The sequence below is a fragment of the Theropithecus gelada genome, chromosome 16, assembly GCF_003255815.1.
Source record: "Theropithecus gelada isolate Dixy chromosome 16, Tgel_1.0, whole genome shotgun sequence".
Lineage (NCBI taxonomy): Eukaryota > Metazoa > Chordata > Mammalia > Primates > Cercopithecidae > Theropithecus > Theropithecus gelada.
The window spans coordinates 59,033,774-59,060,400 of record NC_037684.1 but is presented as its reverse complement, the minus strand read 5'-3'; the positions used below and the strand labels follow the sequence as shown (position 1 = coordinate 59,060,400).

The 26,627-nt window shown below is 42.9% G+C and overlaps 1 protein-coding gene and 1 non-coding gene across 2 annotated transcripts in view; both read right to left on the bottom strand.

Annotated features, from left to right (window-relative positions):
- Nucleotides 1–26,627, bottom strand: part of PAFAH1B1 (platelet activating factor acetylhydrolase 1b regulatory subunit 1) — a 108,247-nt gene that overhangs the window by 35,237 nt on the left and 46,383 nt on the right. The window contains exon 2 of the mRNA XM_025361048.1: nt 20,196–20,418. Coding sequence (XP_025216833.1) covers nt 20,196–20,227 — 32 coding nt within the window. The 5' untranslated portion in view covers nt 20,228–20,418. The remainder of the gene's footprint in view (nt 1–20,195; nt 20,419–26,627) is intronic.
- On the bottom strand, nt 1,922–2,022 carry LOC112610507. The gene has a single exon (XR_003116399.1). It is a non-coding gene; the product is annotated as a small nucleolar RNA U13 (small nucleolar RNA).

Sequence of the window (26,627 nt, the reverse complement as noted above, 5' to 3'; positions counted from 1 at the left end):
AGGGATCTTGTAAACCTATTGGAGGAGCAAAATAAAAGTTACTGAAGTCTATGAAATTTAATTCAAAACCAAGAGAAGAGAGACTGAATGGAAGAATCTTTTTATAAAGGTAAGATGCGAGGCCTTAAAGGAAGTAGTAGGTATTACCTAGGCAGGGAGCTGATGCGGACCAAGTGAATCAGAATGGTACATTATGGAGATCTCAATGTTTATCTAAAAACATCTGATCAAATTCAACATTCTCGGCCAGGTGCAGTAGCTTACGTCTGTAATCCCACCACTTTGGGAGACTGAGGTGGGTGGATAACTTGAGGTTAGGAGTTTGAGACCAGCCTGGTCAACATGGTGAAACCTCAGCTCTACTAAAAATATAAAATTAGCCCGGCGCGGCGGCGCACAGCTGTAATCCCAGCTACTTGGGAGGCTGAGGCAGGAGAATCACTTGAACCTGGGAGGTGGAGTATTGCAGTTAGCCAAGATGGCGCCACTGCATTACAGGCTGGGTGACACAGTGAGACTCTCTCTCAAAAAACAGAAACAAATTCAACATTCTTGATTTTAAAACATTCCTTATTAAAGGAAAGGTCTTAAGAATGTTCATTAACATCAGGAAAAAGAAATCTCTCAAACCTTCAACCAATAAATCTAATAGTTAATGGCAGAACACTAGAAACACTTGTGTTAAAGAACAAGGCAAAGATGCTATAATCATTACCATGACTTAAAACTGCTCTAAAAGCAAATTATCTAAAAAATAGATAAAAACATTAGAAAGGTGGCATTAAAATAATGAGAGAAATGGCTAGAAAGAGAAACAGACTATGTAGGACATTCAAGGCAAGAAAAAGCAATTTAATGAAAGCAGTAATTTTAAAAGACCTATTTATCAGAAGTATCAGAAGTATACAGGCAGATTACATGAAATAGCAAACTAAACAAAGGAAGACCACTGCATAGTAAGTCAAACCCTAAAAAACAATGAAGATCCCTTAAAATCAGGTCATATTCATAATAGGCATCCCCTGAATTATCTGATTAAATATAGCTTCCAATTGTTGATGGAGCAGTTTTTACTCTGCACTGAGCAGCAGGATATTCAATTATCTACAATACTGCTAATAACCGATTTATATTTTTAGAATTAGGATAGGTCAAGTCATAGTATATGGTTGTCATTCCATTGCCACCTGATGAATCATTTACTTGTCCCAGGCCCCTTTCCTCACTCTTCGAAAAAAAAAAAGAGATGAGGTCTTGTTCTGCTGCCTAAGCTGGAGCGCTGTGGCACAATCATGGCTCACTGCATCCTCAAGCTCCTGGGCTCAATGGATCCTCCTGCTCCAGCCTCCTGAGTAGCTGCAACTACAGGCATATGCCACCATGATCAGTCATTCTTTTTTCTTCTTTAAGTAGAGATACGGTCTCAATATGTTGCCTAGACTGGTCCTTTTTTTCCCTTTTAAATACCTAATTTTGGCTGGGCGCAGCAGCTCACACCTGTAATCCCAGCACTTTGGGAGGTGAGGCGGGCGGATCACAAGGTTAGGAGTTCAACACCAGCCTGGCCAACATAGTGAAACCCCGTCTCTACTAAAAATACAAAAAAATTAGCCAGGCACGGTGGCAGACGCCTGTAGTCCCAGCTACTTGTGAGGCTGAAGCAGGAGAACGGCTTGATCTCAGGGTCGGAGGTTGCAGTTGAGCCGAGATCACACCACTGCACTCCAGCCTGGGTGACAGAGAGAGACTCAATCTCAAAACAAACAAACAAAAACCAAACGAAAAAACCCACCTAACTGCATCCCACCCTTCAGCTGACCTCCAACTCCACACAGAAAATAGACGCTACTCAGCATATAACTTTCTCAATGTAGTTACTTGTGTTTCTGGCACTGCTTTCCTCTTGTATTTTTTTTTTCCACATCAGTCGGGTAATGTGACATTATAACAAGGTTGGAGGATGGCACATCTTATACATGTGTGTGAACACATAACCATCACACTTAGCAACTACAAAAGAATCTGCCTTCCTCTTCTATGATGTGTTTTATTTTTTATTGAGACACGGTCTCGCTGTCACTCAGGCTGGAGGGCTGTGGTGCAATCTCAGCTTACTGTAACCTCTGCCTCCAGAGTAGCTGGGATTACCAGGCATGTGCCACCACACCCAGCTAATTTTTATATTTTTAGTGGAGACAGGTTTTCGTCATGTTGGTCAGGCTGATCTTGAACTCCTGACTTCAGGTGATCCACCTGCTTCGGCCTCCCAAGGTGCTGGGATTACAGAAGTGAGCCACTGTGCCTGGCCTACCATGTGTCTTCTCTTTCTAATACAATTCTCTAGAATACCCTCCATCCTTCAATGAAATGCAATGTGATGTGGTATGTAAAAGGGCTTTGTATGAATCTTCCAGAAAGTCAACTATTTTGACCTTGATCATATCTTGATCATCTTTATAGATGCCTACATTTCACTCTTATAAAAAAGTTACATATATATATTTTTTAAATGATGAGCAATTTCATTCTGGAAATCAAAAATTTCCAAAGAATAGAAAGATCTAACACAGGCTATGCGTGGTGGCTCACACTTGTCATCCCAGCACTTTGAAAGGCTAAGGTGAGAGGATTGTTTGAACCCCAGAGTTATGAGCTATGATCATGCCACTGTACCACTCCAGCCCGAACCCCGTCTCTTTAAAAAAAAAAAGAAAAAAGAAAAAGAAGAAAAAAAAAAGCCGGGCAGGGTGGCTCACACCTGTAATTCCAGCACTGCGAGACGCTGAGGCAGGCAGATTGCTTGAGCCCAGGAGTTCAAGACCAGCCTGGGCAACATGGCAAAACTCTGTCTCTATAAAAAACAGAAAAATTAGCAAGGCATGGTGGCACACACCTGTAGTCCCAACAACTTGGGAGGCTGAGGTGGGAGGATGGTTTGAGCTTGGGAGGTGGAGGCTGCAGTGAACTAAGATCGAGCCACTGCACTCCAGCCCAGGTAACAGAGCCAGACACTATCTCAAAAAACAAACAAAAACACACACTGAGAATATTTTAATCCTCCTCTGAAGACCGAAAGGGCCTTTTAAATTTTTTACCTTAACGTAATAATCAGAAACAATAGTCACTGCATAGAAAGTGAAAATATAGGCAATATGATTAAAGATTCCATCATTATCAAACTTTTAAAGTTGAAAAGACAGGCCAGGTGGAGTGGCTCACACCTGTAATCCCAACATTTTGAAAGGCTGAGGCGGGTGGATCACCTGAGGTCAGGAGTTTGAGACCAGCCTAGCCAACATGGTGTAACTAAAAATACAATGAGCCGGGTGTGATGGTGTGTGCCTGTAATCCCACCTATTCAGGAGGTTGAGGCAGGAGAATCGCTTGAACCTGAGAGACAGGGGTTGCAGTGAGCCAAGATAGCGCCATTGCACTTCAGCCTAAGCGATAAGGGCAAAACTGTCTTTTAAAAAAAAAAAAAAAGTTTAAAGACAACAGGGACTTCAACATGTAAGCTGGAGAGAAGCAGCATATTAAATAGTTTATGTTTAAATGTATAGTTACTGGCCGGGCACAGTGGCTCATGCCTATAATCCCAGCACTTTTGGAGGCCGAGGTGGGTGGACCACAAGGTCAGGAGATTGAGACCATCCTGGCTAACATGGTGAAACCTGTTTCTACTAAAATTATAAAAAATTAGCCGGGCATGGTGGCACCCGTCTGTAATCCCAGCTACTTAGGAGGCTGAGGCAGAAGAATCGCGTGAACCCGGGAGGCGGAGGTTGCAGTGAGCCGAGATTGCACTATACTCCAGCCTGGGCAACAGAGTGAGATTCAGTTTCAAAAAATAATAATAATAAATTTTAAAAAAAATGTATACTTTGACAGTAAATGAAAATACATAGGTGTTTTTATAAATATAAACAAACATCTGAAATTTAGATTACAGTTATAGTCTTATTTCAACCTTACTATCCAATTCATTCATGTACTTTGCTTCTGTGGCCCCATGTTAATAAAATTCAAATTCACACAGGTAAACAGTGCAAACAGTACCTGGATTTAAACAGCTCAACTTGCAGTCTCAGAGTATTCTGCAATTAAACCGAGCCAGAAGATTTAAAAAGGAGTGGGAAATACCTGTTAGAAAGCTGAGTCACTAACAAGATCTAAAAATTCCTTTCATGCCTTTCTATAGATCACAAAGTCAGGCAAAGACTACACAAATCTTAAACTAAGCCCTAGAACTATCTGGCATCTGACACCACTGCATGAACATGTGCAGCTATAGTATATTCCCATGTAAAATGCGAAGTGCGCAGGCAGGTGCAGACCTTCAGTGTATTTCACACAGGCCAGGGAAAAACCACTCTCCAATCACTGCCAAGTATGTTTGATGTTCAAACAGATTCACAGGAGAAACCCTGAATACCTCAACTAACTGCAGAGGTCAGTTTTTTAAAGCAAGAAAGCAAACAACAACAACAAAAAAACAAGCTTAAAAATATATTACAGTCATGAAAAGACATGGAGAAATGTTTTTTGGTTTTTTGTTTTGTTTTGTTTTGTTTTTTTGAGACGGAGTCTCGCTCTGTTGCCCAGGCTGGAGTGAGTGGCGCAATCTCGGCTCACTGCAAGCTCTGACTCCCGGGTTCACGCCATTCTCCTGCCTCGGCCTCCCGAGTAGCTGGGACTACACACGCCCGCCACCACACCCGGCTAATTTTTTGTATTTTTAGTAGAGACGGGGTTTCAGCGTGTTAGCCAGGATGGTCTCCATCTCCTGACCTCGTGATCCACCCGCCTCGGTCTCCCAAAGTGCTAGGATTACAGGTGTGAGCCACCGAGCCCGGCTGAGAAATGTTAAGTACAGATTGCTAAGTCAACCAAGCCAATCTGAACAGGATACATGCTATATAACTGTAATTTTCTGGAAAAGACAAAATTATGGAAACAGTAAAAATATGAGGGTTTTAGGGAGGCAGGGAGGGATGAATAGGTGGAGGCTGAGATTTTTAGGGCAGTGAATTTATTCTGTACGATTGATGGATATTTAACATTAGGCATTTGTCAAAACCAACAGAATATACAACAAAAAGAGTAAACTCTAATGTCAACTGTAGATTTAGTAATAATGTGTCAATGTTGGCTCATCAATTATAATAAATATACCACATAAATGTGAGATGGTAACAGTAGGGAAAACTGGGGAAAGGCAAAATTAAGAGGTGGGGCATGAGAAAAGGCATATTGGCACCCTCTACCAACTCATTCACTCTATTCCCAAATCAGAATTCCTATGGAAAACATTTAAGGCTTTTTGGGAAAATAATTTGAGAGAAGCAAGGTGGTTTACAAAACAAAAAATTTGGGAGAATTTATCACCTCATATTGAAATGTATTTTTCTTTTGTTTTGCGATGGAGTCTCACTCTGTCACCCAGGTTGGAGTGCAGTGGTGCGAGCTCAGCTCACTGCAGCCTCTACCTCCCTGTCTCAGCCTCCTAAAGTAACTGGGATTACAGGCAGGCGCCACCATGCTCAGCTAACGTTTTTTTTTTTTAGGTAGAGATGGGGTTTCGCCATGTTGGCCAGGCTGGTCTTGAAACCCTGATCTCAGGTGTTTCACCTGCCTCAGCCTCCCAAAGTGCTAGGATTACATGCGTGAGCCACCGCACCCGGCCAAAATATATTATTAATATAAAGCTACAATAATCAAGAGTGTTCTTCTGGCTCCTGAAAGCACAGCAAGTCCAAAAACCAATGCAAGGTTTTATAAGAAGGTGTTTTCAGATCAATAAGGAAAGGACTATTCAATAAATGTTTGGACATGTGGATAATGACTCAGAGAAAAAGCACTTGAATCCCTTCCTTGTATAATCCACAAACATAAATTCCAGATGGCTTAGACATTACTATAAAAAGAAACGAAAACAAAAATGCCTTAAGAAAGTAAAAGTGAATACTTATGTAGTCATGAATTGCGAAGGTCTTCCCAAACATGAATCTAAAGGTAGTATCAAGGAAAACACAGTTTTACTCTGTAACATTTCTTTGCAACATATGACCATGAGTGACTTAGTACACTAGTCCTCTTACGAATTGACAAGAAAAATGTAAACACTACAACAGAAAACAAAACAAAACAAAAATGTAGCAACACCCCAAACAGGCAATTCACAGAGTAAGAGAATGGCATTATACACACAGAAAAAGTTTTGAATTCACAATAATTTTAAAGAAAAAAAATTGTATCAACTGTAGGATTACTTTTATATACCCACATAAAATTTGATTTTTTCAATTAACTTACTTTTTTTTTTTGACACAGAGTCTTGCTCTGTCATCCAGGCTAGAATGCAGTGGCACAAGACCTCCCCAGATCCTCCCACTGAAGTCTCCCAAGTAGGTCCCAAGACCGTACCCGACATCCCCGTATTTTTTTTTTGAGATGGAGTCTCGCTCTGTCGCCCAGGCTGGAGGGCAGTGGTGCAATCTCGGCTCTCTGCAACCTCCACCTCCCAGGTTCAAGTGATTCTCCTGTCTCAGCCTCCCGAGTAGCTGGGATTACAGGTGCACACCACCACGTCTGGCTAATGTTTGTATTTTTAGTAGAGACGGGGTTTTGCCATGCTGGTCTTGAAAATCCTGACCTCAGGTGATCCACCTGCCTCAGCCTCCCAAAGTGTTGGGATTACAGGCTTGAGCCACCACCCCTGGCTACCAGACTATTTTTTAAACAAATTTTTTGTAAAGATAAAATCTTGTACCTACATTGCCCAGGCCCATCTCAAACTCCTGCCTCAAGCAATCCTCCCTCCTTGGCCTCCCAAAGTACTGGAATTCCAGGCCTGAGCCACAGTGTCTGGCCTGTTTTAAGGCCTTTCTTCACACAGAAGTTTTCTATTTTGATATAGTCAAACTTACCACTCTTCCTTTTGTTTCTACATTTTATACCTTGAGGAAGTTCATTTCTACCCAAAGTCTATACTTTCTCTACCACTTTATACTGTTATTCTGTATGTGTTCAACATTAACGCTTTTAATAATACCACCTTTATCCCATTCTAAATTTCATAAATGGGCATGTCTTTCAACTTGGTTCCCCTAACCTATTTGCCTATTCCACATTTTACAATCATATTTGTGTATCTGATAGATTCAGTTCCTTTCCCATCTATCATTTAAAATATTCATTTTTCTCTTCCAAATGATTTTTAAGATCAAGCTGGTCAAGCTAATGAGAAATTTAGTTTGAATTTTGATTGGGATTGCATTTTATTATTTTAAGAGTTGTGGTATCTGTCCAATACTGACTTTTTCATCCAGAAACAAGGAAAAAAATCTTTTCTACTGTATTATCCAATAACAAGAACAGTTTATTATTTATTTGAGACAGAATCTTACTGTTGCCCAGGCTGGAGTGCAGTGGCATGATATCCGCTCACTGCAACCTCCCTGCCTCCTAGGTTCAAGCAATTCTCCTGCCTCAGCCACCCAAGTAGGTGGGACTACAAGCACACACCACCACGCCTGGCTGATTTTTGTATTTTTAGTAGAGAAGGGGTTTCGTCATATTGGACAGGCTGGTTTTGAACTCCTTATCTTAGGTGATTCACCCGCCTCAGCCTTCCAAAGTGCTAGGATTAAAGGTGTGAGCCACTGTGCCTGGCCAAGAACAGTTTATTTTTGTATGCCATCTTGTTTCAGGTCACCATACTAAACTCATTATTATTAATATTTTTTGAGACAGTCTTGCTTTGTTGCCCACGCTGGAGTGCAGTGGCATGATCTCGCTCCCAGTTTCAAGCAATTCTCCTGCCTCAGCCTCGGCATCCCAAAGTACTTGGATTACAGGTGTGAGCCACCCCGCCTGGCCCTGAACCCATTAATTCTCATTGTTGGTTCCCTTAGGTTGTCCCTGTAGATGCTGTCACCTATAAATGTTTGGTTGCTTCCTTTCCAATATTTCTAATTCTTTTTGTGGCCTTACTACATGAGCTGGAATCTCAAATACCTAAAACAGATGCAGAGATACAGGAACTCTTAGTTTCTTGCTGACTTTAATGGGAATGCACCTACTATTTATACTTTAATGTTTATTGTAAATTTCTGGTAGGTAGCCATAATCAAGTTAAGAAAATATCCTGTTATTTTCTACAGGGGTTTTTTTTTTTTTTTAAACAATCAGGAATGGGTACTAAAAATTATCATTTTCTACATCTTTCTGGATTAATCATATGGTATTTCACTTTTTTTTTTTTTTTTTAGATACAGTCTCACTCTGTTGAGTGAGTGCAATGGCACGATCATGCCCCCTGGGCTCATGGTCTCCCACCTCAGCCTCCCAAGTAGCTGGGGCTACAGGTGTGCGCCACCTCGCCCGGCTAATTTTTTGTATTTTTAGTAGGGATGGGGTTTCACCATGTTGGCCAGGCTGATCTTGAACTCTTGACCTCAAGTGATCCACCTGCCTCGGCTTCCCAAAGTGCTGGGATTACAGACGTGAGCCACCATTCCCAGCCATAAATTTCTTCATGTTGAACCAACCTCGTAATCATGGGGAAAACTGTATTTGGTGATAGGATCTGGCTGTGTCCCCACCCAAACCTCATCTTGAATTGTAGGTCCCATGATCCCCACGTGTGGTGGGAGGGACCCGGTGGGAGGTAACTGACTCATGGGGGCGGTTTCCCCCATGCTACTCTAATGACAGTGAGCTCTCATGAGATCTGATGGCTTAATAAGGGGATTCCCCCTTCACTCGTCTCTCATTCTTCTCCTTTCTGCCACTATGTGAAGGACAACATGTTTGCTTCCCCTTCTGCCATTATTTTAAGGTTCCTGAGGCCTCCCAGCCATGTTGAACTGTGAGTCAATTAAACTTCTATCCTTTTTTTTTTTTTTTTTTTTTTTTTTTTTTTTTTTTTTTTTTTTTTTTGAGACGGAGTCTCGCTCTGCCGCCCAGGCTGGAGTGCAGTGGCCGGATCTCAGCTCACTGCAAGCTCCGCCTCCCGGGTTCACGCCATTCTCCTGCCTCAGCCTCCCGAGTAGCTGGGACTACAGGCGCCCGCCACCGCGCCCGGCTAGTTTTTTGCATTTTTTAGTAGAGACGGGGTTTCACCGTGTTAGCCAGGATGGTCTCGATCTCCTGACCTTGTGATCCGCCCGTCTCGGCCTCCCAAAGTGCTGGGATTACAGGCTTGAGCCACCGCGCCCGGCCTAAACTTCTATCCTTTATAAATTACCCAGTCTTGGGTATGTTTTTATTAGCAGCATGAGTGAACAAATACACTTGGCCATGCATAATGCTTTTCATATTCTACTGGATTCCACTATTATATTATTTAGTATGTTTATATCTGAGTTCACAGAAATAATTAGACTGTAACCTTCTTGTTCTCCTTTTTGAGACAGCGTCTTACTCTGTCACCCAGGCTGGAATACAGCAGCATGATCTCGGCTCACTGCAACCTCTGCCTCCCAGGTTCAAAATACTCTCACACCTCAGCCTTCAAAATAGTAGCTGAGATTACAGGTGTGCGCCACCAACCTCAGTTAATTTTTGTACTTTTATTTTTTTGAGACAGAGTCTCACTCTGTCTCCCAGGCTGGAGTGCAGTGGCACAATCTCGGCTCACTGCAACCTCCACCTCCTGGGTTCAAGCGATTCTCATGCCTCAGCCCTGACCCAAGTAGCTGGGACTACAGGTGTGCACCACCACACCCAGCTAATTTTTGTATTTTTAGTAGAGATGGGCTTTCTCCATGTTGGCCAGGATGGCCTTGAACTCCTGACCTCAGGTGATCCACCTGCCTCAGCCTCCCAAAGTGTTGCGATTACAGGCGTGAGCCACTGTGTCCAGCCACATTTTTTTATTTTTAGTAGAGCCAGGGTTTTGCCACGTTGGCTAGGCTGGACTCAAAAGACCCACCCACCCTGGCCTGAGTGCTGGGGTTACAGGTGTGAGCCACCATGCCTGGCCTTGCCCAGTGTTTCTATGAAGGTGGTGCCCGCCTTATAGAATAAGCTCCTAAATTTACTACCTTTATGTCCTGGAAAAGACAATGGAATCTGGGAAGTAAATGGTCCTTAAGATTTGAAAAAATTAGCATCTAGGCTTAAAAACTGCCTGGGCTTGAAGTCTTTAATGTTACAATGTCCTCTACATTTAATTATCTATTCAAGTTTCCTACTATTTCTTGAACCAATGTTATCACATATTTTCCTAGAAAAAACACCCAGGTCATTTAGATTTTCAAATTTATTTATTCATTCATTCATTTATTTATTATTTTTTGAGAGTCTCACTCTGTCGCCCAGGCTAGAGTGCACAACCTTGGCTCACTGCAACCTCCGCCTCCCAGGTTCAAGCGATTCTCATACCTCAGCTCCTGAGTAGTGGGGACTACAGGCGTGTCCACCACACAATAAAAATACAAAAAAATACATTTTTGTATTTTTAGTAGACATGGGGCTTCGCCATGTTGGCTAGGCTGGTCTCAAACTCCTGACCTCAAGAGATCCACTGCGCCCGGCAGATTTTCAAATAGGATAACGTACTCTCATAAGTTTGAACATCATCTGAATTCATTTTATGTTGAATTTCTCATTCCTATATAGTTCATTTATGTCTTTTCTCTTTATTAAATTGGTTTGTCTATTTTACTGGTCTTTTTAAAAAGCTAGTTTTTGGTTTTATTAATTAAGTTTACTGGACTATTTTCTGTTTTATTAAGGTCTGCTTTTATTATTATTATTATTTTTTATTATTTTTTTTTTTTTTGAGACGGAGTCTCGCTCTGTCGCCCAGGCTGGAGTGCAGTGGCCGGATCTCAGCTCACTGCAAGCTCCGCCTCCCGGGTTCACGCCATTCTCCGGCCTCAGCCTCCCGAGTAGCTGGGACTACAGGCACCCGCCACCTCGCCCAGCTAGTTTTTTGTATTTCTTAGTAGAGACGGGGTTTCACTGTGTTATCCAGGATGGTCTCAATCTCCTGACCTCGTGATCCACCCGTTTCGGCCTCCCAAAGTGCTGGGATTACAGGCTTGAGCCACCGCGCCCGGTCGCTTTTATTATTAATTCTTCCCCTTTCCTGCTGTCTTTAGACTTATCTTGTCATTCTTATTCTTAAATTGAATACATAGTTCATTTTTTGTCATTATTTTTATAAAGATTCACTGAAGACTTTCTGTAGAGCTATGGTGGCTGTATCTGATAAGTTTTTGTTGTCAGTACCCTCATTATTACTGATGTCTTCAGTTCCTAAGTTTTATTTTAATCTCAACTCCGGAGCTATTTAGAAATATACATATATTTGGCCGGGAGTGGTGGCTCATGCCTGTAATCCCAGCAATTTGGGGGGTCCAGGCGGGTGGATCACAAGATCAGGAGCGCGAGACCATCCTAACACAATGAAACCCCGTCTCTACTAAAAACACAAAACATTAGCCAGGCGTGGTGCCATGCGCCTGTAGTCCAAGCTACTCGGGAGGCTGAGGCAGGAGAACCCAGGAGGCGGAGGCTGCAGTGAGCCGAGATCGCGCCACTGCACTCCAGCCTGGGTGACAGAGTGAGGCTCCGTCTAAAAAAAAGAGAAATATATATATTTTTGAGACAGTCTCCCTCTGTCCCCCAGGTTGGAGTGCAGTTGTGCAATCTCGGCTCACTGAATCTCTGCCTCCCAGGTTCAAGTGATTCTTGTGCCTCAGCCTCCCGACTAGCTGGGATTACAGGCATGCGCTATCGCGCCCAGCTAATTTTTGCATTTTTAGTAGAGGTGAAGTTTCACAATGTTGGCCAGGATGGTCTCCAACTCCTGACCTCAAGTGATCTGCCGCCTCAGCCTCCCAAAGTGCTGGGATGACAGGCATGAGCCACCGCGCCCGGCCCCAGATTTACATTTAAATCTTATCATAAGACAAATTTTCTTTCCTTGATGAACACTTCTATTTTTGTTTTCTGACAGGATCTTGCCCTGTTGCCAGGGTGGTGTGCAATGACATGATCATGGCTCACTGCAGCCTCAACCTCCCAAGGTCAAGCAATCCTCTTGCCTCAGCCACCTGAGTAGCTGGGACTACAGGCATGTGCCACCACGACTGGCTAATTCTTGTATTTTTTGTAGAGATGGGGTTTCACCAGGTTGCCCAGGCTGGTCTTGAACCTCTGTGCTCAAGCCACTCTCTCACTTCGGCCTCCCAAAATGCTGGGGATTATAGGTGTGAGTCACCACACCTGGCCTGATGAACATTTTAACTTATTTATCTAAAGCTCTCCACACATTTAGTCATCTGAAATTAGGTTATCCTCTTTCACTTCATTTTTATTCAAATTAAAAGCTCTCTTGTGGGTCATAATGTCATAATGTTTAAATACTTATCCCGATTATGACGGTAGTCAGTGTGACTGCAGTGAGTTCATACAAAGCATCTGGAAGATCTGAATTGACTCAGAAATAACAACGACTAAAAAACAGATATAGCTCCAAGTAACACAAAGGTACACTTATACAGGGTTATGTATTATATACAGTATTATCTGGAGTTACAAAATATTGAAAACTACCTAAATATACCAAACACGGGAGACTGCTTGAATACATTAAGGTATAAGTCGAGAACTAGGTGCTACATATACAACTGTTTTATTTATTTATTTATTTTTGAGATGGAGTCTCACTCTTGTTGCCCAGGCTGAAGTACAATGGTGTGATCTCAGCTCATCACAACCTCCACCTCCCAGGTTCAAGTGATTCTCCTGCCTCAACCTCCCGAAGAGCTGGGACTACAGGCGCCTGCCACCAAGCCCACCTAATTTTTTGTATTTTTAGTAGAGATGGGGTTTTGCCATGTTGGCCAGGCTGCTCTTGAACTCCTGACCTCAGGTGATCCACCCACCTCAGCCTCCCAGAGTGCTAGGATTACAGGCGTGAGCCACTGTGACCAGCCTACAACTATTTTAAAGAGAAAAATGAGGAAAAGTTTTATGAACTTACATGGAAAAAGTTCCAGGAGATACTGGATTGGTAAGATAAAAAAAAAAGAACAAGAGAGGCCCAGTGGCTTGAGCCTAGAACCCCCGCAACTTGGGAGGCTTGGGCCCAAGAGTGAGACCACCCTGGGCAACATAGCAAGACTTCATCTTCACAAAAAAAATTTGTAAATAAAAAATTAGCCAGATGTGGTGGCAGGAGCCTGAAGTCCTAGCTGCTCAGAAGACTGACGTGGGAGGATCACTTGAGCCCAGAAATTAAATGCCGCACCACTGTATTCCAGCTTGGGCAAAAGAGGTTGAATCTGTCTTTAACAACAACATCAAAAAAAGCCAGGTATGGGCCGGGCACGGTGGCTCACAACTGTAATCCCAGCACTTTGGAAGGCCAAAGCAGGTGGATCTCTTGAGGTCAGGAGTTCAAGACCAGTCTGGCCAACATGGTGAAATCCTGTCTCTACTAAAAACACAAAAAATTAGCTGGGTGTGGTGGTGCCCACCTATAATCCCAGCTACTCAGGAGGCTGAGACACAAGAATCACTTGAACCCAGGAGGCAGAGGTTGCAGTGAGCTGAGATCGCCCCACTGCACTCCAGCCTGGGCCACAGAGAAAGCCTCTGTCTCCGGGGTGGGGAGGGGGAAGCCAGGTGTGTTGGCTCACACTTATAATCCCAACACTTTCTGAGGCCTAGGTGGGAGCATCACCTGAGTCCAGAGGCAGCCTGAGCAACACAGTGAGACCGTCTCTACAAAAAAGAAAGAAAAATCAGTTGAGTGTGGCCAGGCGCAGTGGCTCATGCCTGTAATCCCAGCTATTAGGGGGGCAGAGGCAGGAGAATAGCTTGAGCCCAGGAGTTCGAGACCTGCCTGGGCAATATAGTGAGACCCCATTCTCCACAAAAGGGGGAAAACAAAAAAGGCAAAGGAAAAAATTAGTTGAGCATGGTGGCATGGCATGTGTCTGTAGTCGGAGCTACTCAGGAGGCTGAAATGTGTCAATCGCTTTAGCCCAGGAGGTCAAGGCTGCAGTGAGCCATGATCATACCACTGCACTCCAGTCCAGACTGGAAGACAGAATGAGACTCTGACTCCAAAACAAACCAAGCAACAAACAAACAAACAAAGAACGTATATAGTATGCTACCTTTTATTTAAGAAAAAGGGAGAAATAAGAAGACATATATCTCATATTTTTAAAAACAATAAGCTTGATTCCCTCAAGGGATGAAAGGAGTTAGGGGTAACATGGTGGAAGGGATTCAGAAGAGAATAACACTTCTGGGTATATGTTTTTCTAAAAAAAATTAAAGACAGGACAGCGGGGAGTAAGGGGGAGGATCAAAATAAGCAAGATGAACTCAACTATATTTCAAATGAGTAATACCATCATGCAAAGAGGGAAAACAACAACAAAACAAATTCTAAGTAACCTAGTAACACATTTGATGATCATGTCGTGGGCAGGACAGGCAGGAGTAGAGCTGCATACGCATTCTCAATCCTTTCCCGGATGTTTGGTCTTCGTAGAAGTATGAGGGAAACAATTCTAAAACTATTTTAGAAGTAGAGGTTGAGTATCTCTTATCTGAAATGCTTGGGATCAGGAGTATTTCAGATTTCGACATTTTTTCTAAATTATGGAATATTTGCATATATCTAATGAGGTATCTCGGGGATAAGCCTCAACCAAGTCTAAACACAAAATTCATTTGTTTCATAAATGCCTTATACATACAGCCTGAAGGCAATTTTATTTATTTTTTTCTGAACACTTATCCCCAAGTTCTTTTTTTTTTTTTTTTTTTTTGAGGCGGAGTCTTCACTCTGTCCCCCAGGCTGGAGTGCAGTGGCACCATCTCGGCTCACTGCAAGCTCCGCCTCCCGGGTTCGCGCCATTCTCCTGCCTCAGCCTCCCGAGCAGCTGGGACTACAGGCGCCCGCCACCGCGCCCGGCTAATTTTTTTTGTATTTTAGTAGAGACGGGGTTTCACCTTGTTAGCCAGGATGGTCTCGATCTCCTGACCTCGTGATCTGCCCGCCTCGGCCTCCCAAAGTGCAGGGATTACAGGCGTGAGCCACCGCGCCCGGCCCCAAGTTCTAATGAAGGTAATTCTATACAATATTTTAAATAACATATGCAACTGGTCACATGGGGTCAGTCAGGTGTGGAACCGTCCATTTGTAGTGTCATGTTGGCACTCGAAAAGTGTTGGATTTTGAAGCATTTTGGATTTTTGGACTTGGGGTGCTCATTCTATATTACAAAATTGAGCAAATGAGTCAATCTATTGATATTATTGGGAGTCAGGGTTCTCGCTATGGAAGAAGAGGGATATAAATAAATGGAATGAGAGAAGATAAAGAATTTTGTGGGGACAGACCGGAATTAGAAGCATCACTGTAGCCTAATGATTTCTAAAGTAAGTATGTGTACATGTAGGTACTTATCAGTGGTTTTCAACTGGTGACATTGGCAATGTCTGGAGATAATTTTCTTTGTAGCATCTAGTGGGTAGAAGCCAGAGATGCTGCTAACAACCAACATTATACAAGACAGCCCCCACAACAAAGAATTATTTGGCCCAAAATGTCAATCTTGCCAAGACTGAGAAAACACTTGTATATGTCTCTACCAGGGTGTCGGTATATGTATTCATACATGCATGTATTTTCTACCTCTGTCTCTACTTAAAGGGCTCAGAAGCAAAGACATCCCAGTAATAATGTCCATACCTAGTGCCCATATCTTGGTCTCTAATACATATCATGCGCCACTAAGAACCAAAGCTTGTTGGAGAAAGAGCTGATTCTAGAATTAAGGCAGGATAGGTACATAGTAAACCTGGAACATCTTGTTATTCTAGAAGGTAAGGAAGTAATCCCCCAAAATGATAGGAGCATACAAAAGTATCAACTAAGGGGGCTCTCACGGGCCAAACGTGGGACAATTCAAGTACGAAAACAGTGAGAACAGTGACGCATGATAAACGATGGAAAATACGAGAACTCATGAGTTCACATCAATGATGAAAAGACAGCCGGGCGCGGTGGCTCACATCTGTAATCTCAGCACTTTGGGAGGCCAAGGTGGGCGCATCATCTGAGGTCTGCAGTTCAAGACCAGCCGGGCCAACATGGTGAAACCCTGTCTCTACTAAAAATACAGAAACTAGCTGGGCACGGTGGCAGGTGCCTGTAATCTCAGCTTCTTGGGAGGCTGAGGCAGGAGAATCGAATAACCCAGGAGGCAGAGGTTGGAGTGAGCCAATATCGCATCACTGCACTCCAGTCTGGGCAACAGAGTGAGACTCCATCAAAAAAAAAAAAAAAAAAAGGAAGGAAGGAAGGAAGGGAGGGAGGGAGGGAGGGAGGGAGGGAGACAAGTAAATAAAAAGAAAAAGAAAGAAAAGAAAGACAAGTAAATAAAGAGAAGAAAAATAAAGTCCCTTGCTTACAGCAAAATGATGAGTGCTGCCTGTAGTGTGGAATGAGTGGTGGTGAAAATCACCACTCTACAAAAACCGCTGTAGTAATGATGGTTCAGGCGAGACTCATCAACAGATGTCAAATCCAGAAGGGAAATACTGACGGAAAACACTAATGTTTGTATGGTCTTAAAAGTACTTCCCACTTATTTGTGGTAAAGAAAACAATAGTAACTACACAGTGGAAAAATCAATCATTTTGGTTGAGGATGAAAATTGAGGGGCAGATGACCATATCTCTCTCTCTAAATGCAACTGTCTTAAGAAGAATACAAACTACTTACGTAGTATTCTGGCCAAGAATGCATAACCTGAATCTAATCATGAGGAAACACTAGAAAAGTACAATATGAGCACTTTGGGAGGCCAAGGTGGACGGATCACCAGGTCAGGAGCTTGAGACCAGTCTGGCCAACATAGTGAAACCCCGCCTCTCCTAAAAATACAAAAAATAAGCCGGGTGTGGTGGCGGGTGCCTGTAATTCCAGCTACTCGGGAGGCTTAGGCAGAAGAATAGTGTGAACCCAGGAAGCAGAGGTTGCAATGAGCCGAGATTGGACCATTGCACTCCAGCCCAGGCGACAGTGCGAGGCTCTGTCTCAAAAAAAAAAAAAAAAAAAAAAAAAGGACAATATGAGAAATACTCTATTTTAAAACAAAGACTATTCCTCAAAAACATCAAGGTCAAAAAAAAAAAAAAGGACAAAGAAAAGCTGAGGAACTGTTCCAGATTACGTGTGACTGAAGACACATGAGGGCTAAATGCACTGCCTGATCCTGGACTGCATGATGCACCACCACGAAAGACATTACAGAATCAACTGACAAAACCGGAACATGGAAAGTTAAATTTAATAAAACTGCTAGCTATACTGTGGTTTTATAGAATATCCTTATTCTTGGGAACTACTTACGTTTATTTGTGGGAAAAGGTATTTCTTTGATATATGCAACTTACTCTCAAATGGTTTAAGGAAAACCTATTGTGTACTGCACACGCACACCCCCAACACAGAGTGCAGATGATAAAGCAAATGGTACAAATGTTAACAATGGGTGTATTTCAAAAAACATTAGTATGCTTTGTGTTAATCTTGCAACTTTATAAATCTGAAATTACTTTCAAATAAAAATTGTTGAAAAGCCACATAAATTTTTTTTTTAATTTTAAAAATGTAGAACATACTCATGCCTGTAATCCCAGCACTTTGGGAAGCCAAAGCGGGTGGATCACAAGGTCAGGAGTCAGAGACCAGACTGGCCAAGATGGTGAAACCCTGACTACTAAAAATACAAAAATTAGCTGGGAGTGGTGGCAGGTGCCTGTAATCCCAGCTACTTGGGAGGCTGAGGTAGCAGAATTGGTTGAACCCTGGAGGCGGAGGTTGCAGTGAGCCAAGATCGCACCACTGCACTCCAGCCTGGGCAACAGAGTGAGACTCCGTCTCAAAAAAAAAAAAGAAAAGAAAACGTAGAACAAGGCCGGGCGCGGTGGCTCAAGCCTGTAATCCCAGCACTTTGGGAGGCCGAGACGGGCGGATCACGAGGTCAGGAGATCGAGACCATCCTGGCTAACACGGTGAAACCCCGTCTCTATTAAGAAATACAAAAAACTAGCCGGGCGAGGTGGCAGGCGTCTGTAGTCCCAGCTACTCGGGAGGCTGAGGCAGGAGAATGGCGGGAACCCGGGAGGCGGAGCTTGCAGTGAGCTGAGATCCGGCCACTGCACTCCAGCCCGGGCGACAGAGAGAGACTCCGTCTCAAAAAAAAAAAAAAAAAAAAAAAAAAAAGAAAACGTAGAACATAAAGCCACATTTTCCCATTTTGTTTTTTTGTTTTTAAGGCTAGTCAGGTGAAGCAGGAGGAGTGGAAAATTCCCCTATGTTCTTCACCTATAAAAATAGAATGCTGGCCGGGCGCAGTGGCTCACGCCTGTAATCCCAGCACTTTGGGAGGCCGAGACGGGCGGATCACGAGGTCAGGAGATCAAGACCATCCTGGCTAACACGGTGAAACCCCGTCTCTACTAACATACAAAAAAAATTAGCCGGGCGAGGTGGCGGGCGCCTGTAGTCCCAGCTACTCGGGAGGCTGAAGCAGGAGAATGGCGTGAACCCGGGAGGCGGGGCTTGCAGTGAGCTGAGATCCGGCCACTGCACTCCAGCCTGGGCGACAGAGCAAGACTCCGTCTCAGGCCGGGCGCGGTGGCTCAAGCCTGTAATCCCAGCACTTTGGGAGGCCGAGATGGGCGGATCACGAGGTCAGGAGATCGAGACCATCCTGGCGAACACGGTGAAACCCCGTCTCTACTAAAAAATACAAAAAACTAGCCGGGCGAGGCGGCGGGCGCCTGTAGTCCCAGCTACTCGGGAGGCTGAGGCAGGAGAATGGTGTAAACCCGGGAGGCGGAGCTTGCAGTGAGCTGAGATCTGGCCACTGCACTCCAGCCCGGGCGACAGAGCCAGACTCCGTCTCAAAAAAAAAAAAAAAAAAAAAAAAAAAAAAAAAGACCCCCCCCAAAAAAAAAAAAAAAAAAAAAAAAGGAATGCTATAAAATACTCTAAAACAGAAGGGGTCAAACCATTGCACACCTCTCTCATTAAAGCATCCGCATTAATTATTTTATTAGCTACCTCATGAAGTTCAAATTCTGTAATGGCCATTGGAAGATAAAAGAAACACAACAAGGCAAAGGAAAGGCATCAGTGATAACAAGAACAAGACAGCTTTCACTTTTCTAAGACATAGATTCCAGACCAAAAAAAAAAGTTTAGAAGAGCTCTGAAGTACCTAACTTCCTATTGAACATAATATTTTAAAAGATAAGCTTCAGGGCAGGGCGCGGTGGCTCATGCCTGTAATCCCAGCACTTTGGGAGGCCAAGGCGGGCGGATCACAAGGTCAGGAGATCGAGACCATCCTGGCTAACACGGTGAAACCCCGTCCCTACTAAAAATATAAAAATTAGCTGGGCATGGTGGCAGGCGTCTGCAGTCCCAGCTACTCGAGAGGCTGAGGCAGGAGAATGGCATGAACCCGAGAGGCAGAGCCTGCAGTGAGCCCAGATGGCGCCACTGCACTCCAGCCTGGGCAACAGAACGAGACTGTCTCAAAAATACAAACAAAAAAAGATACACTTAGGGTAAAACTTATCCCAACTGACTTGTCTGTTCTGCGTTAAACTTACATACAATGAAGTCACAAGGGTGAATAATGCTGTATCATGGCCAGGCAAAGTGGCTCATGCCTGTAATCCCAGCACTTTGGGAGGCCGAGGTGAGTGGATCACTTGAGGTCAGGAGTTCGAGACCAGTCCGGACAACATGGTAAAACTCCATCTCTACTAAAAATACAAAAATTAGCTGGGCATGGTAGCGGGTTCCTGAAATCCCAGCTACTTGGGAGGCTGAGGCAGGAGAATCGCTTGAACCCGGGAGGCAGAGGTTGAAGTGAGCCGAGATGGTGCCATTGTACTCCAGCCTGGGTGACAAGAGCGAAAAACTCCTTCTCAGAAAAAAATGAATAAATTTAAAAAATAATGCTATATCATAACAAGACTCTGTTTTAAAATCAGACCAAACTGCCTAAACCAATATTGGAACACTAGTAAAAATAGTTTTAATCTTAGAAGAGACCTCCCAAAGCTGTATTTTAATTTACTACTTTCTCTCTCATGAGGGCGATTTTTTTTTAAAGCACAAAACAAAGAAACTTACAGTTCATCTCGTTGTCTCTGGGACAGCACCATCTTGGCTGTAATGTCAAGCTTATCTGATATAGTGGTAATGTCCCTCCTTTGGGAAATCAAAAAGCTTTTTGATCCGTGGACTTATAATTTAAATATGCCACTAAATGTCTTCCACACAGGGGAAAATGATTCTTTTACAAATGAATCCAACTAGTAACCAGGAGATATTCAACAAGTAAGATTCATTCCACCTAAGGAGAAAGAGAGAAGAAAAAAAAAAGGTTATTTCACTTAAAATTTATTTCTAAATTATTAGTTGTAGTACTCATTTTCAAAGATAAAATTTATTGTGATGTTAGTATAAATATCACATGATGATTTTCAACTTACAGTAAAAGTCAACTAATGTCAAAAACCATACTGTTTTATATCTTTTAAATTAATAATTCAATGAGCCAAAACAGCATTACTTTTAAATTGAACATACATTTACCCAATCCCAATCATGTTAACCTGCCAGATACATTTGATTTCAAATATTAACATATAACTCTAAAAGACTGTAATTCTCTCTTAGAGACAAAAAGTAAAATTTCGTATTTACAAAAAAGGTATAAAAGGTAAAACAGATAAGGGTTTCATGAACTGCACAAGCCCAACAGTGCCAACTATAACTGAAGTAACCTTCAATGTTGAATGTTAGTCACCAACAACCTGAGAATGGCCGGTATTTATAACATACACTACTGCTTAGCAATCTTAGGCTTTTTTTTTTTTTTTTGGAGACAGGTTCTCACAAAGGTTGGAGTGCGCAGTGCCATGATCACAGCTTATGGCAGCCTTTCCCCTCTGGGCTTAAGCGATCCTCCCACCTCAGCCTCCCAAGCAGCTGGGACTACAGGCACACACCACCATGCCCAGTTAATTTTTAATTTTTTTGTTGTAGAGACAGGTCTCCCTACATTGCTGATCTCAAACTCCTATGTTCATGGGATCCTCCTGCCTCAGCCTCCCAAAGTGCTAGAATCTTATGCTCTCTTAACCAATGCACCGAATTAAGAAACGTATTTGAGATGGTCTTATTTAAAATAGAGGCTACCAGTGGAAAAGGCAATTCAAAGCAATAAAAAAAAAAACCATCCTCCAAATGATATGAAATCAACATATAATGAAGACCCTGTGGGATAACCAATCTAGAAACCTATCATGGACAGAAGAGTTAAAGGACCATTTCCTGAGTACCTTTCAAATGCCATTGTAGTCACTGCTCCAGGCACTGGGAATACAGTAATGAAACCAGTGAAGAAAGAAAAATGAGAGGCGGGTATGGTGGCTCACACATGTAATCCCAGCACTTTGGGAGGTTAAGGCAGGAGGATGACTTGAGCCCAGGAGTTCAAGACCAGCCTGGGAAACATAGGAGGCCCCGTTTCTACAGAAAATGTTTAAAATTAGGTAGGTGTGATGGTGCATGCTTACTTCAGAAGCTAAGGCAGGAGGAGTGCTCGCCACCCAGGAGTTCAAGGTTATGGTAGGTAAAATCATGCCACTGCACTCCAGTCAAGGTGACAAAGCGAGAGCCAATTTCTTTTAAAGCGGGAGGGGGGCGGGGAGCATACCTTCGGGTTTCAAATATGAGCCCTGAGGCCAGGCATGGTGGCTCACGCCTGTAATCCCAGCACTTTGGGAGGCTGAGGCGGGCGGACCACTGAGATCAGGAGTTTGCGACCAGCCTGGCCAACATGGTGAAACCCTGTCTCTACTAAAAATACAAAAATTTGCCAGAAGTCGCTTGAACCTGGGAGGCAGAGGTTGCAGTGAGCTGGTATGATGCCACTGCACTCCAGCCTGGGCAACAGAGGGAGACTCCGTCTCAAAAACAAACAAACAAACAAAAAACGAACATGAGCCCTGAGTGACAGAGTGACAGCTCACTATGGCAACTGCTATTCCATTAGAGACCCTCATCTGAAGAACAATTCTAGTAAATAAAAGCAGGAATTTATTTTATAATCCTTAATGACTCTTCTGACCTGGAGCCCAGCTAACTACAAATGACAGCCGAAAGCCATCACTATCACTCCACCTAAATTCTGAGAAATATGATTGGTATCACTAAGAAATAGTGGAAGTGGAACCAAACACAACAAACAACCCAGTAAACCATACTTCTTTGATACTTAATAACTCCCAATTATTCAAGCCTCACTCTTCTTATTTTTCTTTTTTGAGATGGGGTCTTATTTTGTTGTCCAGGCTGGCATACAGTGGCAGCACAATCATGGTTCATTGCAGTCTCAACCTGCTGGGCTCAGGTATCCCCCAACCTCAGCCTCTTGAGTAGCTAAGACTACAGGCATGTGCCACCAACCCCAGCTAATTTTCTCTGTGTGTGTGTGTGTTTTTGTAGAGGCTGGGTTTTGCCACGTTGCCTAGGCTGGTCTCAAATTTCTGAACTCAAGCAATCCTCCTGCCTCGGCCTCCCAAAGTCCTAGGATTACACGCGTGAGTCACCATGCCTGGTCCAATTATATAGAGTGAAAATGAGGTATGGCAAAAATCCCTGCTTTAATCAGAAAAAACTCCCCCCATATGATGTATATTACAGAGTCCAATTTAATTATAAACAGACCTCTGCTAGCCAAAAAAGCAAATCAATGTACAAGAATAATGACAGTGTTGTGCATGGTGGCTCATGCCTGTAATCCCAACACTTCGGGAGGCTGAAGTGGGAGGACTGCTTCAGCCCAAGAGTTTGAGACCAGCCTGGGAAACACAGAGAGACCCTGTCTCTACAAGAAGTAAAAAAAATTGGCCAGGCATGGTGGCACACGCCTGTAGTCAGTCCCAGCTACTCAGGAGGCAGAGGCAGAAAGGCTGCTTGAGCCCAGGAGGTCAAGACTGCAGTGAACCATGATTGTGGCACTGTACTCCAGGCCGGGTGCCAGAGAGAAACTCTGTCTCTTAAGAAATAAAAATAAAAGAATGATGACAGTACTGGCACAGTAGGATTATCTAATAATGATAAAACACATACACAAATCATTAAATACATTGGTGTACTGAACAAACTTATTCATTCAACAAACATATAAAGAACACTTAATTTATATTACGTGCTAGGTATTGTCTTAAATACCATGTTTAATGGGGAAAAGGACTTGGTCTTTTTTTTTGGAGACAGAGTTTCACTGGTTGCTCAGGCTGGAGTGCAGTGGCGCAATCTCAGCTCACCGCAACCTCCACCTCCCAGTTTCAAGTGATTCTCCTGCCTCAGCCTCCTGAGTAGCTGAGATTACAGGCAACCACCACCATGCCTGGCTACTTTTTGTATTTTTAGTAGAGACGGGGTTTCACCATGTTGGCCAGGCTGGTTTCAAACTCTTGACTTGAAGTGATCCGCCCGCCTTGGTCTCCCAAAGTGCTGGGATTACGGGTGTGAGCCACCACGCCCGGCTGAACTTGGTCTTTACATTCAAGAAGTTACAGTCTACTGGAAGAGTCAGCCAAGAGGGCAATTAAAACAGTGTGAATAATGTGACAAGTATTGCCACCTGTGGGCGATGGCACAGGGTGAAGCTCAGCAAGCAAACAGGCCACAAAATAAACTCAGGTCTTTATAATTTATCCCAGGGCCAATGGGGAGCCATTAGATAAGTTTTTTAGAAAAAAAATCACTCTCATTTACATAGTGAAGAATAGACCAGAAAGGAAGCTTGCAGTAATGAAGGTGACAGATGACAGAGGTCTATGTTAGGACAACAGGAGTAAATAAAGAGAATGAGATGCATTAAAGTTGTTTACCGGGTAAATCTTACAGGACTAGTGACTCAATGTGGACAGTAAGAAAGGGAGAAAGTCAGTCAAGGAGTCAAGTGATTTCTGGCTTACAACTAAGTTGAGACGGAGCGCGGTGGCTCATGCCTGTAATCTCAGGACTTTGGGAGGCTAAGGTGGGTGGATCACCAGAGGTCAGGAGTTCAAGACCAGTCTGGCCAACATGGCGAAACCACCCTGTCTCTACTAAAAATACAAAAATTAGCTGGGTGTGGTGGCGGGCGCCTGTAATCCCAGCTACTTGAGAGGCTGAGGCAGGAGAATCGCTTGAACCTGGGAGGCGGAGGTTGCAGCTGAGCCGAAATCACGCTCCAGGGTGGGCAACAGAGCGAGACTCCGTCTCAAAAAACAAAAAAACTAAACTAAATTGAACAGGAAAGTAGAATGTGTGAGGGGATGAGGAAAGTATGATTAACTCCATTTTAGGTATGTTGATTCTAAGATGCCTGTGAAATTTCCAGTACGAAGCTGTAACAAACAAGTTAGTTCTGAAGAGAACCAACCTATTTAAAAAAAAAAAAAAAGAAAAGATTTGGTACTATTTAGACATGTTTACTGAAACCACAGCAGTGGATAAGATTACCCATGGAGACTGTGCAGAGCAACACCTATATTTAAAAGAGCCTACAACTAAGGCTAAAAGTAACAGTTCAAGAGGTAAAAGAAAAAGAGGGAGTATGTCTCAAAAGCCAAGAGAGTATTTCAAGGAAGCAATCAACAGTATCCAAAGCTGTCCAACTATCAAGCAAAGTAAGGTTGGACGGGTCTGTTGTATTCAGCAAGGAGTTCATTGATAACCTTGATGAGAATGGTTTCACGTGGCAGAAATAATATTTAAATGAGGAAAGAGATGAAGCAGTGATGGTACCATAAATAAATATTTTTAAAGTAGATGAAAATATTGAAAAGCAGTTTTTCTCTGTTTCCCCCCCCCCCAGCCAAATTAGATACTTAAATCCTAATAATCTAGGTATGACGCCTTACAACTTAAAAAAAAAAAAAAAAAGAGAGAGAGAGAGAAATCCTGGCTGGGCGGGGTAGCTCATGTCTGTAATCCCAGCGCTTTGGGAGGCCCAGGCAGGTGGATCACCTGAGGTCAGGAGTTCGAGATCAGCCTGACCAACATGGCGAAACCCCATCTCTACTGAAAATACAAAAATTAGCCAGTCATGGTAGCAGGCACCTGCAATCCCAGCTACTCGGGAGGCTGAGGGAGGAGAAGTGCTGGAACCTGGGAAGCAGAGGTTGCAGTGAGCTGAGACTGCATCACTGCACTCCAGTCCTGGCAACAGAGTGAAGCTCCAGCTCAAAAGAAAAAAAAAAAAAGAAAAAGAAAAAGAAAAAAGAAATCTTGATGGTGGAGAAAAAGACCATAGCAGAAATGAAGAAAGAATTAACCAAAGCCTAGTAAAACAACAAGACAACCAGATCATGGTATGATTACAGTTCTATATCTATGTAACTGTAGTTTATATTGGTGTAGTGATAGAATAACAACTACCACCTATGAAGTATTCTTGCCACAAAAATCAAACATGAATCAAGCCTCTGGCTTCAACTATCAATCTGCAAGAAGGATAGAGGGTAGATGAATACAGTGTACACCTCAGTATCCATGGGGCAATGGTTCTGGGACCTCCAGGATTTTGATACCCGAGGTTGCTCAAGTCCCTGGTATAATATGGTGTAGTATTTTCATATAACCTATGCATATCTTCCCCTATAATATAAATCATCTCTGCATTACATATAATACTCAATACAATGTAAATATTATGTAAATAGTTGTTATATTATTAAGAGAATAACAAGAATAAAAGTCTGTATATATTCAGTACAGATGTATTTTTTCTACTGTTTTCGATCCGGGATTGAATTCACAGACGCAGAACCCACAGATACAGAGGACCAACTCTATGTTACAGAACACCATGAGGATACAATCAGCAAAATCTAGACTGTGAAAAGTCCTATAAAACAAATGACCAAATTTCTTCTATAAATACCAAGGGAAGAAAAATGAGATAGAAAGGGAAACCTATGGATCAAGTGAGACAAGTGACATATCAACCAATTGCAATTTACAGACTTAATTTAGATCTAGATTTGGACAAATTGTAATATAAACCAATGAACAAACTTGGAGAAATCTGAACACTGGCTGGACATCTGGTAATACTAAATAACTGAATTTTTAAAGAAGTGATAACAGTATTGTGGTTATTTTTAAAAGTCTTTCAGAAATACACAATGAGGCTGAGTGTGGAGGCTCACGCCTGAAATCCTAAGATGTCGGGAGGCCAAGGCAGGAGGATTGCTTGAGGCCAGGAGTTCAAGACCAGCCTGAGCAACACAGCAAGACCCCATCTCTACAAAAAGAAGATACACAATGAAAAAACTACATAAAATCAAAGTAAAATAATATCATGTCTGTGACTTGGGTAATGACAGTGAATGAGACAGATATATGAAACAAGACAGGCTTTGAACTGCTAACTGTTGAGGCTGGGTAACAGGTACATAAGGGTTCATTACATTATTCTCTAACTTTGTGTAAGGGTCTGACGTTTTCCATAATAAAACATGTTTTAAAAATCAGAAGGAGAGGAATTAAAGGATCATG